Consider the following 12,106-nt stretch of genomic DNA (forward strand, 5'->3'; position numbering starts at 1 on the left):
ATTCCTGCTGATAACAATGAAAGAGATTTCAGCAAGTATAAATGCTATACAGTTTTAACAAACCCCATTCTTCCGTACCTATAAATAGATTTTTTTTTCTTGAAAACCTCATAAAAAGTGCAGATTTTATGAATTGCTTGTTAACAGGTTAATATGCGCACACATATTACTTTATTGAAAAATATGTTTCGTTTCAGCTCACTAAATTTTTTTTTCTGGATCTGCTCAAATACAATTCGAGATGAGTAACTAAAAGCTTAAACCAAGAAAGGCAGGGGGAAAAAATGTAAGTCACACAGATAGATCCAGTAAGATTGGCTCGCCCATTATACATCTTGGTTAGAAAACGTAAGCTAAAGTCTTGGTTAGATCTTAAATCTGCACATTTTCAAAAAGAATGGGTCTATGTTGCTATTTTCATTTTGCTGGTGTTATGAAGGGTAATCTAAAGCCCACAAGTGCTCCAGTTATTCCTGTGATATTAGTATTTTGGAGTGTAGGAAAGGGACACCCCAGTCAACTTTTTGTCGCTCTGAAATAACTTCAAACACGTCCTGAGGTAACAGAATCAAAGTTATCCAAGACTACATTAACACAATAAAAATCCTTTCCTCCCAATCTCACCCTTTTTACTGGCATTAAATTATTGGTGGAAAAAAGCCTGCTGGTCAGTTGCAAGCAACGAGTGGGCCAAATATGGGTCACTCAGAGGATACTCTATTGGAGCATCCTTGTAGCCAATCAAAGATGTATTTTGATTTTTGTCTACGTCCTTACTTCTGGCTCCAGGGAAAAGTGAAAATACACAAAGCTCCTCTTCCCACACGTCTGACAAATCTTCTTGGAGATAAACTTTGGACAGCAGGTGAAAAAGGGAAATGGACTATATATTTCCCCAGGGTGTTCATTCTTCCACACATTCTGCCTGCCCTGTGTTGTGGTTTCTCTTAAGCGTTAGGTATCAATTCTGCATTTTCCCAACACTTTTTTGAACAATCATGAAGAGGCATTCCTATGTGAAATCTCTTATCTGGATTCTTATGTTGCTAACCAACCATTCCCACAGGTTTAGAACAGTACAAATGATTTTGTCTCTTCCATGTACATAATTTCACATTACCCATACTAAACACATGATCTCAAATTAATAGGAAAGGACAGTTTTAAATGGTTACGGGTTATTGAGTCACTTATAAAAAACAAAACAAAAAACAGAGACACCAAACCCTAAAAAGCTTAAACCCACAGACATATCTTCATTCTCTCCCCACGAACCAGAACACACACAAAGACAGCCCATATACACATACATAATACAGCCGTGGAAATTCTAAATAATATAAGCTTAATCTACGTACAGCCGTAACACAGTACACAACTGAAGGTGGACATAATCCCACCTCACTTCTGGCTGCAATTCTACATTTCACAAATTGTGAAGGAAAAAAAAAAGTTACAGTAACAAAGTCAAGGACCATAAAGGCCTATCACAGCTTCTAGAAATACACTACATTTAATGGGAGGAGAAGACATGTTTCCCCAAAAAGCCCATTGGAAAAAAGTGATTTCATTTTTTTTTTTGGAGTATTCACCAAGTGCAACTCGATGTTTATAGATGCAACTTCAATCTCAGAGCCTGTTGACTGGGCCACTCAGCATACATTCAGGCGCCATTAGATAACAACAAGAAGGACTATACCAGCCTTCCCCACTCTAGACAGGCTTGGAGGTGTGGTCTGCCTACATTTGGAGAGTGGAAGTCTGGGAAAAATCCAGATTGTGATGACCTGCTTATTGTGATAAATTTTTGGTGTGTTTTTTTAAACTGGGCCCACATCCACTGGGATTGTAATAAGGCCATTAGGGGATGTGGTACCGAGGAGCATGAGGACTTTCTGCTGGATCCTTCTTGATCCATTTCTATCTTTTCGTAAGTGAAGAATTCAGCAGAATTTACCTATATGGCTGAACACTCAATTTGCTTCTTTGCCTTTTAAGTAAATTGGAAAGACACCCCCTCCCCCCGCTTCACAGTGATGTGGAAGGATTTGGCAGGGCTTCTGGGGGAGAAGCTGAGGTGGGAGAAGTAGAGCGTGCTTCGGTGAACCTCGCTCCCCTTGTATGGTTGACCACTTGTCTCAGGTCTTCATCCAACCACAACTTGATACAAGCCGGGTTTTTAGAGCAGAGCGCCATTCCAAATGCTATACCTATTCAGGCTGCTTGTTCAGGAATCATGCGTGGTGAACTTGAAAGAAGAGGGAGAAATTGCGATGAAAACTTATTTTAGGGTTCGCTAACTGAATGATTCAGGAGATCAACCAGTGTCCATCTATTATGTATAGACTCGTGTGTTGCTCTCTGCGGTGCCAGTCTACAAAAGAAATAAAATATTTTTGAAGTTCTGTCTCACAGGAATCTAAACTTTGAGTGTTCCCTAGTTGAAATTTTGAGCAAGCCGGAGCCTCAAATTGTAACCCCTTGCCTTCTCCCTTGGGGAGAAAGGAAGTTTTATTTGGAGGCTGCCGAAGTAGGCACAGAAGTACATAATATCAAAGGCAATCTAGATCCAGCAACCATTTTTTTTCCTATGCTGACCTCTCCTGAATGATTTAGTCAGGAAGCCTTAAGAATATTTTATATCCGTTTCTCCCTCTTCATTCAAGTTCTTGCACTCTGAGGCAGCGTAGACTGCAAAAGGTTGAGTCAACCTTTCTTTTTCTGATACCCTTCTGGTCATGTTGGGTTTCAACCACCATCATCCCCAGTCAGCATTTCCCCAAAGAACTGATCACTCTTAATTCAAAGCACCCTGAAGCATGCATGTATACAGAGAGGGTTTAAAAACAAAAGCACAGAGAGAAGAAATTTTTACCGAAACTAAGAATTATGTAGCTTTTTGCCCAAAAAGGAACTATTTCCACATACAGATTTCTCCACCTGATCAGAAACATCTTTTGACAGTTGTCCCAAAGGTACTTTTCCAAAAAAGGCAACTGGACGTTCTTGGTATTTTTCCTTTGGAAACATTTCGCTTCTCATCCAAGAAACCTCTTTGGCGAAACGTTTTCAAAGAAAAAAAACAAACCAAGAAATCCAGCTGCCTTTTGGAAAAAGCAACTTTGGGACAACCATGACCTGGATGATTGAGAATCTTCACAGACATACAGTCTCTTGACAGTTGCCATGTCTTCTCTTCAAGAGGGAAATATATGCACCACTGACTCGGCAAAGTGGAAGATCTGTTGTACAGTTCTGTGCAAGATTCTTGCAGGGACAAATCGGATCCTATAAGTAATTTCTTGCCATAATGTGTGCACTTTTAAAGCAAGCTGCACCTTTTGTGATCAAAGCACACCTGAACGACAACGCTTAAGAATAGCTCATGTGCACTGGAACTTTGCTTTGATTTTTTTCCCACAGATCGTAGAACAAAGAATTCCTGGGATTCTCCTTTTCAGTTCAAAGGATGGAGGTAAAAAAAATATTCTCATTCCTTGGGGTGGAGAAAAAAAAAAGATCTTGAATCAAAAATCCTATCTATCTAAACCTCTCCCACGTTTATGTGCCTACCGGCCTCTTTATATATGCAGAAAGCACATAAACGACATTGCATTAAAATGACACACACCCCGCCCCATTCTACAAAAAAAGGTTGAAAAATCAAATGGAATTGCAGAGCAAATTTGTTCATTGTTTACAAATTAAAGGGTTCCAACTGTGGTCAGTTGGTTTAAAGAAATAGTTATTATTTAATCTTATTTGATTCTAAAGACCTCAATCCAGAATCTCTCTTTTTTTCAACCTTGGCAAATTTAAGATGTGTGGACTTCAACTCCCAGAATTCCCCAGCCAGCAGGAGGAATGAGTGGGCCAGAACTGCACTCCAGCCCTTTCTTTCTAAGCTGAAACAGAATCTAGTTGTGGAATAGAGATAGGTAAGAGGTCTGGAAATCTACGTGGCTATATTCAGGCCCCTGAATTGTTCAGTGTGAAACTTGGCATCTCCTCTGATGTGTCAGCTATTCCAAGAGTAGAGCATTCCCACGAAGCCCATTATTTAATGTAAGTATGGCATTGGAAGATCTTCCTTAAGTTGCAGAATCTGTGTTTTTATGATGCAGAGATAAGCTAAATGTGCAAATTCAGATTATAATCCTCTCCACTTACTGAAATACTATCTCCTGGCCAAGTGTAATTGTGAACCGATCTCTCCCACTCCTGCAAATAAACTCAGTACAGCTGTGGGAGAGAAGTTATGAAGTAATTCAGTTTAGGTTTTTTGCCCAAAGAATATAGCAGAAGTTATGAACAAATGCTTAAGGGCCTTAGTATGTCCTATCTGGAACCAAAGTCCCAACCTTTGTCCTCCCTACACTTGGAGAAGTTTACTGGACTACCTAACTCTACCACAATGGAAGGAAACATCAATCTCCAGATGTTGTTCAGATGTTACTTCTAGCTCCAGCTACATAGCCAGTCATGCACAATACTGGGAACATCTGGAAGGCCCCAGGTTCCCCAGCCCTCCTCTCTAGAGTGACAGTCTACTGCTGACAGTCTGACCTGCAGCTCTTGTTTACCCCTTGGCTGATAACAGAACAGAATTTGATCCATGGGCTGCCAGCTGCCGATGGCTACAACCACAGCAACAGAAGACAAACGGAAAACTACATCTATGCAACAAACGATTGTGTTAGATTTTAATTGTTAAAAGTTGATTCTCTCTCATTTGCTTTTCTCCTCCCCTCTCTTCTTGCACACACTTAACAGTTTGGCACATTTGTCAGGTTAAGCAATACATCAAATAAAAAGCAAAGTAAAAAAATGGATGTTTATTCTGAATGTTCACAATGTAAAAACAATGTCACAACTCCAACTTATTAAAGTAGATAAATCTAACTGCTCTGCTAGACCTCACCAGATCATACATGGAAATTCTTTGTACCATTTAGACTTGCCATTCTATTTCTAAGGAAAATTCCTCATTCTCAAGAGAGTCCATCCAACCTTGAATGCCAAAAGAAGATCAGCTACTAAGTGAAATTTTGCTTCCGCTAACGAAATCAGAACTGAGATACTTCACTAAAAGAAAAGAAAAGAAAAGAAAACCAAGCAAGGTCTTAGAAATGTGACGTCTGTTTGTCTCTTGGTGAGACGAATCTTTTGTTATAATAAAAGGAAACTTTTAGAAGAAAAAGACATTACTGCTTCTGAACACTGGTTTCTTTTAAAAAGGTTAAAACAACAACAACAACCCATCTCTCTCTGAAAGAAAAAAAATACAAAGCTCTTGCAATATAAAACACGAACTGGATCACATTTGCAACTATCCCGGTTAAGACAAACCAGATTATCTACCGAACAGTAGGAGAGTAGTACCCTCTTGAAGGGCTCTCAGGAGGAATGGCAAGTGACGGAAGGCTGAACTTCCATCACTTGCTGTTCCTCCTGAGGTCCCTTCTTATCTAGTGACAAAGAGGAGAGAATAGAGGAGAGGACACAGAGCCAAGAGAGACGGATATAAGGAAAGAGATTTCTCTCCAGTAGTTGGTCTGTCACTCTGTGTTGGAAGACCAGTCTTCACCAGCTTCTTCTCCACCTTCGTCGTGACTCTAGTTCAAAGCCAGAGCCCACTCAGAACTAATACTGCTACCGACCCTCCTAACTGTACTCAACTCTTGTGCACAGGTTCCGCGTGATTCTGGACACAGCAACCCAATGCTGAGCGAAGAAGAGGTGCCCAGGTTCTGCCAGAGCAAAACAATTGGCAGACCTCTCCCTTTGCCTGGTGGAATTCCTGTGCTATCTTGCTCCTACAAGGTGTTCTGTACCAGCCTGCTACCGGCCCTGCAGAAAAGGCAGGGACAACCCCTTTTACAAGAAGGCAAGAGGCTGGAATTACGCCTGCCAAATTTATTGCTACAAAAACAAATAGAACAAGACACGAACCAAGAAACAGGAGCTTTTCAAGCGGTTGCCTTCAGCAAACCAGCCCTCCCACGCATTCCCCCTTAAATACAGTTCAGGGCGTGGCTTCTCTCTGCCTCCTTCCGAGGAGCCCCATTGCCTTCCTCTGTTTACCCCTGATTGACTGCCTCCTGCGTCAGGCATCCTTGAACAGGGCCAGCTGTGGGTCATCTTCATCCACGCTGTCAGGCTCACACAGCTGGGTCTGCGTCGTGACCAGGTGAGAGGGGCCTGGCTGAGGGCTCTCATCAAGCTGTCCAACCCCCTCAGCAAGCTCTTCAACACCCCCCTCCTCCTCCTCCTCTGAGTCGTCCGACCCAACTGCCGAACCCACAGGCTGACCCTGAATCACAACACAAGGAAGGAGGGCCGGAAGTATGTCAAGCAGCAGCAACAACTAACTTAGCTTAGGTTGGCATGTGGTTAGTGCCTGCACCAGTCCCCATTCCTGCCACAGTTTAATTTAACAGCTGTCTCCATTCAACTGAATGTCTCCCCACGAGGCGGAACTGCAGAAAGTATAACAGCAGGACGGAGATAATGTTTTGAGTGGAAGGGGAATACTATTTTTTTTAAAAAATATTGGTTTTTATAATTTAATGTCTAGTTTTGTTGAAGAGAAGCCACAATTGTGCAACTGACACAGCTGTTAGAAATCTGTAGTGTATAGTAAATGTATGCTCAAGAGAATGCCGATATCAAAAATAGCTTATAGTTCAACATATATAGAAGAGAACTCTGTATGGGGGAAGTGAACACAATCACTTCCACCTCTGAGTGGAGGGAGAGGGGTGGGGGAACAACATCCTGTCACAAAGGGCGTTAAGTGAGTTTTGAAAAGTTCAACAAAATACCCTTGGGTCTGCTCTCTTTTATGGAAAGACTTTCAAAATCACTCTTATAAAAACAAGCCATTGTGAAAATCCTTCCGCTTTTTTGTTTTTGAATGATTCTATTTTGTTTTCTACAGCTCGTTTAGAAAACCCATTTCGTTCATTTCCAAAGCACAGAAAAACAAACTGGAGTCAGTCTTAAGCCAGGAAAGGAGGTAGGTAAGTAGGTCGGTGGGTGGGTGAGGGAAGAGTCTACATCAAAACAGGCCCAGCTCTTGTTGCCAAAATGTTGGTCGGTGCTTAGATTTATTGGTAGATTAAATCCACTCAAAGGCAGCGGGCAAGTTGTCATCAACTCTGACAAGACAGTCACAACTGGGCGAAAGCAGCTTAGATTTCAATGGGACTTAGTTATGACTCATGTTCATAACTGGAATAAACCCATCATTGAAAAGTCACTGTTTCAGTGGGCCAGTGTTCAGTATTCAGGCACTTTGCTGAAATGCAAATAACACACTTAAAGCTATTAAAAACACGGAGATCTTGTGCTCTAAAACTGCAAGAGTGTGCTCAAGCACCACGGAGGAGGGAACTTTTTTTTTTTTGGCAATTCACATATTTTCCTCAAAAAGGCCAGCCGTCAACGGGTATCATCTATTCAAAGAGACCGTGGCACGTTTGCCAGTCACTTCTCGGGAAACTCAACCTGGCGTCTCCATTGGAAGGAACCGAGCCTTCACGGAAACGTATGGGGATCTGTGCTCCACCCCAATTTTGCTTAATAGATGCTTTGGCAATGTGGGAATAGCTGATTGTTCAAGGCAAGCAAGCCGAGGTTCCGAACAATGTTTGGGAAAGAACAAACAGCTGTTCCCCAGCCCTTCTGAACAAGACTTTTCAGCAAGAAGTTGGTTAGGGGAAAAACTTGCCTTTTTGCTCAAATATTGCACTTGCTTTGTTCACTTATGACAGAAACATGATTCATAGCTTTAAAATATAGAATATGTATGTATGTATGTGTATATATGTATGTATATACATACATATATATATATATATACATACACACACACACACACACACACACACACACATACACACACACACATAAAACCTGCTCTGACACTATCACTTCAGGGAAACACAAGAGGAATCAAATTTCTTAAAGTTTGAATTAACACCACTGTAATTACTATTCTATATATTTTTTAAAAAAAGAAACAGCAATGGAAGAAGATGTAACTTCACGGGGAAAACACTTTTTCTGCTTGTGGAAGGGGTCAGTGGCATCTCAAGCAACAGGATCTCAAGTTACAAGGGAATTAAAGAGGCTTGCCTGAGAACAACTGCCAGCCAGAACTCATAATAATGGGCAAGGTGGAACAATGATCTCACCCGGTATAAAACCTCCAGAGAAGCAGCTACAGGTCAGCAAGAGAATCCATGCTTCAATGTGCAAGGTTGGAGAAGCTGAAGAGCAAAAATAGGACAGGTCACAATTTCCCTGTGATACGAGTTATCACAAACCCAAATTTTTCTATTTGGACCAAAAAAAGAAGAAGCTACCAACCTATTTGTGCAGATTTTTTCCCCTTTTGATCAGGCAACGTGTGTTGAACTTGCACATGGCGCACTGCTGCCTGATCCGATTAAAGTTATACAATGTGACTTGGTAAAAAATAAAATAAAATCCCCATATGCCAAGTTAAAACTGAGTTGCTGACTTGGGGTTGCCAAGAACCTCTGTGCACTGGGAGAGGCAGAAAGTGACACAATCATAGGCCAAAGAGGGTAAGGCAATCCCTGAACCTGCACAGTTGAAATGGATAGGGGGAAGAACCACTGCATTCAGGAAACACGTTTTTCCAATGCTGTGTGTCAGTAGCATGCCGCGAGGTTTGCAGCAGTTGCTTTCACATTTTTCATTTTAAAAAAAAGGAAAAAGGCAGACACAATAGTTGCATTCATTCCACATGACCTCCAAACTACTGCTGAAGAATTACATTTCTTGGAGTTATGTAAGAACAAGCTAACTGAGCAATTCAGCTTAAAACATATCATACACCGTATTAAGGAAAATGGCATGTTAATATTCCAGAAAGAGCTAAAGGAAAGAGAGAGAAGAGACAGACAATCCTGTGCACGATACTGTCAACAGGACAGACAGAGTACGATAATTGGAACTTCAAAAGATACCCTTTAAATTCTGAGCTCAAGGGGGGCGGGGGGGGGAGAAACACAGCAAAGAATCAGGGATAGCAAACTGGGTTAGGGTTTGCGAGCAATACTTCGATGGGGAACCACTTCAGCAGAAGCGTTCCACAGTGTTATGTTTGCTATCGCTAGTCGAGTTAAGCATCAAGAAATAGCTAGACGGACAGAGAAAAGAGCGAGGGATGATTGCACGGTAAGAGCTGCCAGATACAGTATACAGCTTCGGCTTTCCAACCTCGGAATCCAATAGGCCTGATGCCACCCAATAGGGCAGCAGTTTACTGCTCGTCTTATTTGGAAGCTTCGCTCGTACGACTGCTCTTGGGCCCATCAGGTCAAGTGACGGGTGATGGCACGAAAGGCGTAGAGCAGTTCAGCCTGCATGCGGGCCTCCATCAGAAGAAGATTCACATGGACCTAAGGGAACATTGAAACAAACTGGTGAATGCCTGTGGAGATTCTTAGGCATCTAGGCCATGGCTGTCTCAAAGGTGCTTTATCAAAAGGCAACTGGACTGGTTTTTGTTTTTGGAGGAGGAGGAGGAGGAAGAGGAGGAGGAGGAGAAGGAGGAGGAGGAGGAGGAGGAGGCTTCCTCATTTGGGATGGTGGGGTTTGTGTGTAAAGGCGGCTTCCATTTCCACACACACACACACACCATCACAACTGATGAAGCTTCTTGGATGAGAAGCAAAATGTCGTCTTCTTCCTCCTCAAAAGAACAGCCCAGTTGCCTTTTGAAAAAAAAGCACTTTTGAGACAAACAAATTGGTAATAATACATGGACAGAGAGAGCCGCTCGTAGTATTAAGATCTTTTTTCAAAGAGCGGCTTGATCTTTCAAGAGGTGGGGTGGTGAGGTTTAAAGGAATGAGATTACGGTAACCCTCGACGACCACCTGGAAACTTCAGAGGGTCCAGAATGTAGCAGCCTGTCAACTTAGGGCTTGGTCCCAGTGCAGCCACATTACACCTTGAGTGATTGGTCTAAAATAATGCCACTTTATACTTTGGGTACCAAGAGGTTTCTGTGTGCAATTCAAGATGCTGGTTGTGACTGTAATAAGGTGTAGGACACGACTTAGAAGGCCTCAACCTGCCTCAGAGCTTGAGTGTCTTAGAAATAGCCTTTCCCAAATGCTTTCCACCTGTCTTCCCCAGAAAATGAAGGAGCACCTGCTGAGTGTCCCCAGCTACCAGGAGATCTGTTGGTAAGCATCGTCTATGGCCGCCCCCTCCTCTGGAATCCTGAAGTGCCTGTGCCCTCCCCCGCACTCATGGCCTTCTGGGAGCTAGTGAAAGCACGGCTCTTTGGAGAGGCCTTTGAGGGACAATCATAATACCACATCTCAGTTTTAGAACATTTCATTCTAGCTGTGATTAGTTTTTTTATTGCTCTCATGTTTTTAATGCTTAATTTCTAGAAGGTGCCTAGAATCTAGATCAGGGGTAGGCAACCTTGGCTCTTTTATGACTCGTGGACTTCAACTCCCAGAATTCCTGAGCCAGCCATGCTGAGGAGAAATGGAGAGGTTTCCAAGCTGAGCCATCCTGGCTCAGGAATTCTGGGAGTTGAAGTCCCCGAGTCATAAAAGAGCCAAGGTTGCCTACCCCTGATCTAGATGGTTTCAAGGTGCCTAGATAATTTTTACAAATAAATAAAAAGTTCAGGAGTGCCAGCTCAGTTTACATCACTTGCAGCATGACCTGGAATGTTAAAATGTGAGAAGAAACGGTCACAGAATTAGTTCAGAGCCAGATGTTATGGAATCCTTGTCATCTGCCACTGCCTTAAAGCAGAATTTCCACCCCATCTCCTTTCTTTTAAACGTAGACCATTCCACCCACCGGTTTTGAAGAAGGGTGATCACTCCAATGCTTCACTCGTGTCGTCGCGCAGAATATCAGTGCAATGGAAAGATGTACTTAGCGCAGCGTTTCCCAACCTGAGCCATTTTAAGATGTGTGGACTTCAACTCCCAGAATGCCCCCAGCCAGCATTGCTGGCTGGGGGTATTCTGGGAGCTGAAGTCCACACATCTTAAAATGGCTCAGGTTGGGAAATGTTGACTTAGCGTATGGATGTGATAGTTTGCTTCTGCAGAAATGCAATTTCCCAGGTTAGGTACAAAAAGGATGTGTGCTAATGTGTTTGAGGGACTCACCTTTTCTGAGTGCTTGAACTGGCGCCAGTAGCTGTCGTACATGCGCTTGGTAGTTCTCTCTGGGTAGCAGGTCACTGTCTTAATGTAAATCTTCAGGTTCCGTTCAAGTAGTTGATTAACTTCCCCATAATCATAGTCATCATATCTAAATGAGAAAAGCTTTGCTGAGCATGAGATATTTTTAAAAAGCAATTCCTTTCCTTTTTTGCGGGTGGTGGTGGTGGTGGTTTGAAAAATCCCTTAAAACTGTGCATCAGGATAAAAATGCCTGATTGTAAATCTTACCATTTCAGTATGATGTAGTTCAATTAGCTTTGTCAAACTTTAACCTGAAATGCATCTGAAAAGAGCCAATTTTCATTAAAAAATCTTAGGACCAAATTCACCTAGCGTATTTACGACAGGAGAAACTTCCTGACAGAACAATTAACCAGTAGAACAACCTGCCTCCAGGAGTGGTGAATCCTCCGACACTGGAAGTTTTTAAGAAGAGACTGGACTGGTATAGGGTTTCCTACCTGAGCAGGGGGTTGGACTAGGTGACCTCCAAGGTCCCTTCCAACTTTTATTATTATTGTTGTTGTTGTTGTTGTTGTTGTTAGGATGGAGAGAATATCATTAGGAGCTGAATTCACAATTTCAGTTGTGAGTTGAAACCTCTTAGAAGAATTTGTTTCATGGAAATGATTTTTAAGATTTTTGTGGAATCAGATTCACAAGAATCTCGGGTCATTTAGTCAGCAAAATTTCACCCACAGTTCAGTAACAGTCATCCATCTTAAAGGTTCTGTGAAGAATACTGCAAAAGTGGGGTTGAAGAGATATTGCAAACATATGATTGTATTTTGCACTGTATGTGTGTGTGTGTGTATAGGAATGTCCCTGAATAAACTATACTCCAGAATTCATGCAGAACAGAAAAAAAA

The 12,106-nt window shown here is 42.1% G+C and overlaps 1 protein-coding gene across 2 annotated transcripts in view; it reads right to left on the reverse strand.

Moving 5' to 3' along the window:
- Nucleotides 1-9,072: 9,072 nt before the first annotated feature.
- SESN3 (sestrin 3) overlaps nt 9,073-12,106 on the reverse strand; it is a 74,510-nt gene continuing 71,476 nt past the window's right edge. For both annotated transcript variants that reach the window (XM_081326207.1, XM_081326208.1), the window contains exons 9-10: nt 11,181-11,325; nt 9,073-9,434 (exon numbers count right to left, since the gene is read on the reverse strand). In XM_081326207.1, the coding sequence (XP_081182333.1) occupies nt 9,348-9,434; nt 11,181-11,325 (232 nt within the window). In that variant the 3' untranslated portion in view covers nt 9,073-9,347. The remainder of the gene's footprint in view (nt 9,435-11,180; nt 11,326-12,106) is intronic.

Source organism: Vipera berus (assembly GCF_964194415.1).
Source record: "Vipera berus genome assembly, chromosome: 4".
NCBI lineage: Eukaryota > Metazoa > Chordata > Lepidosauria > Squamata > Viperidae > Vipera > Vipera berus.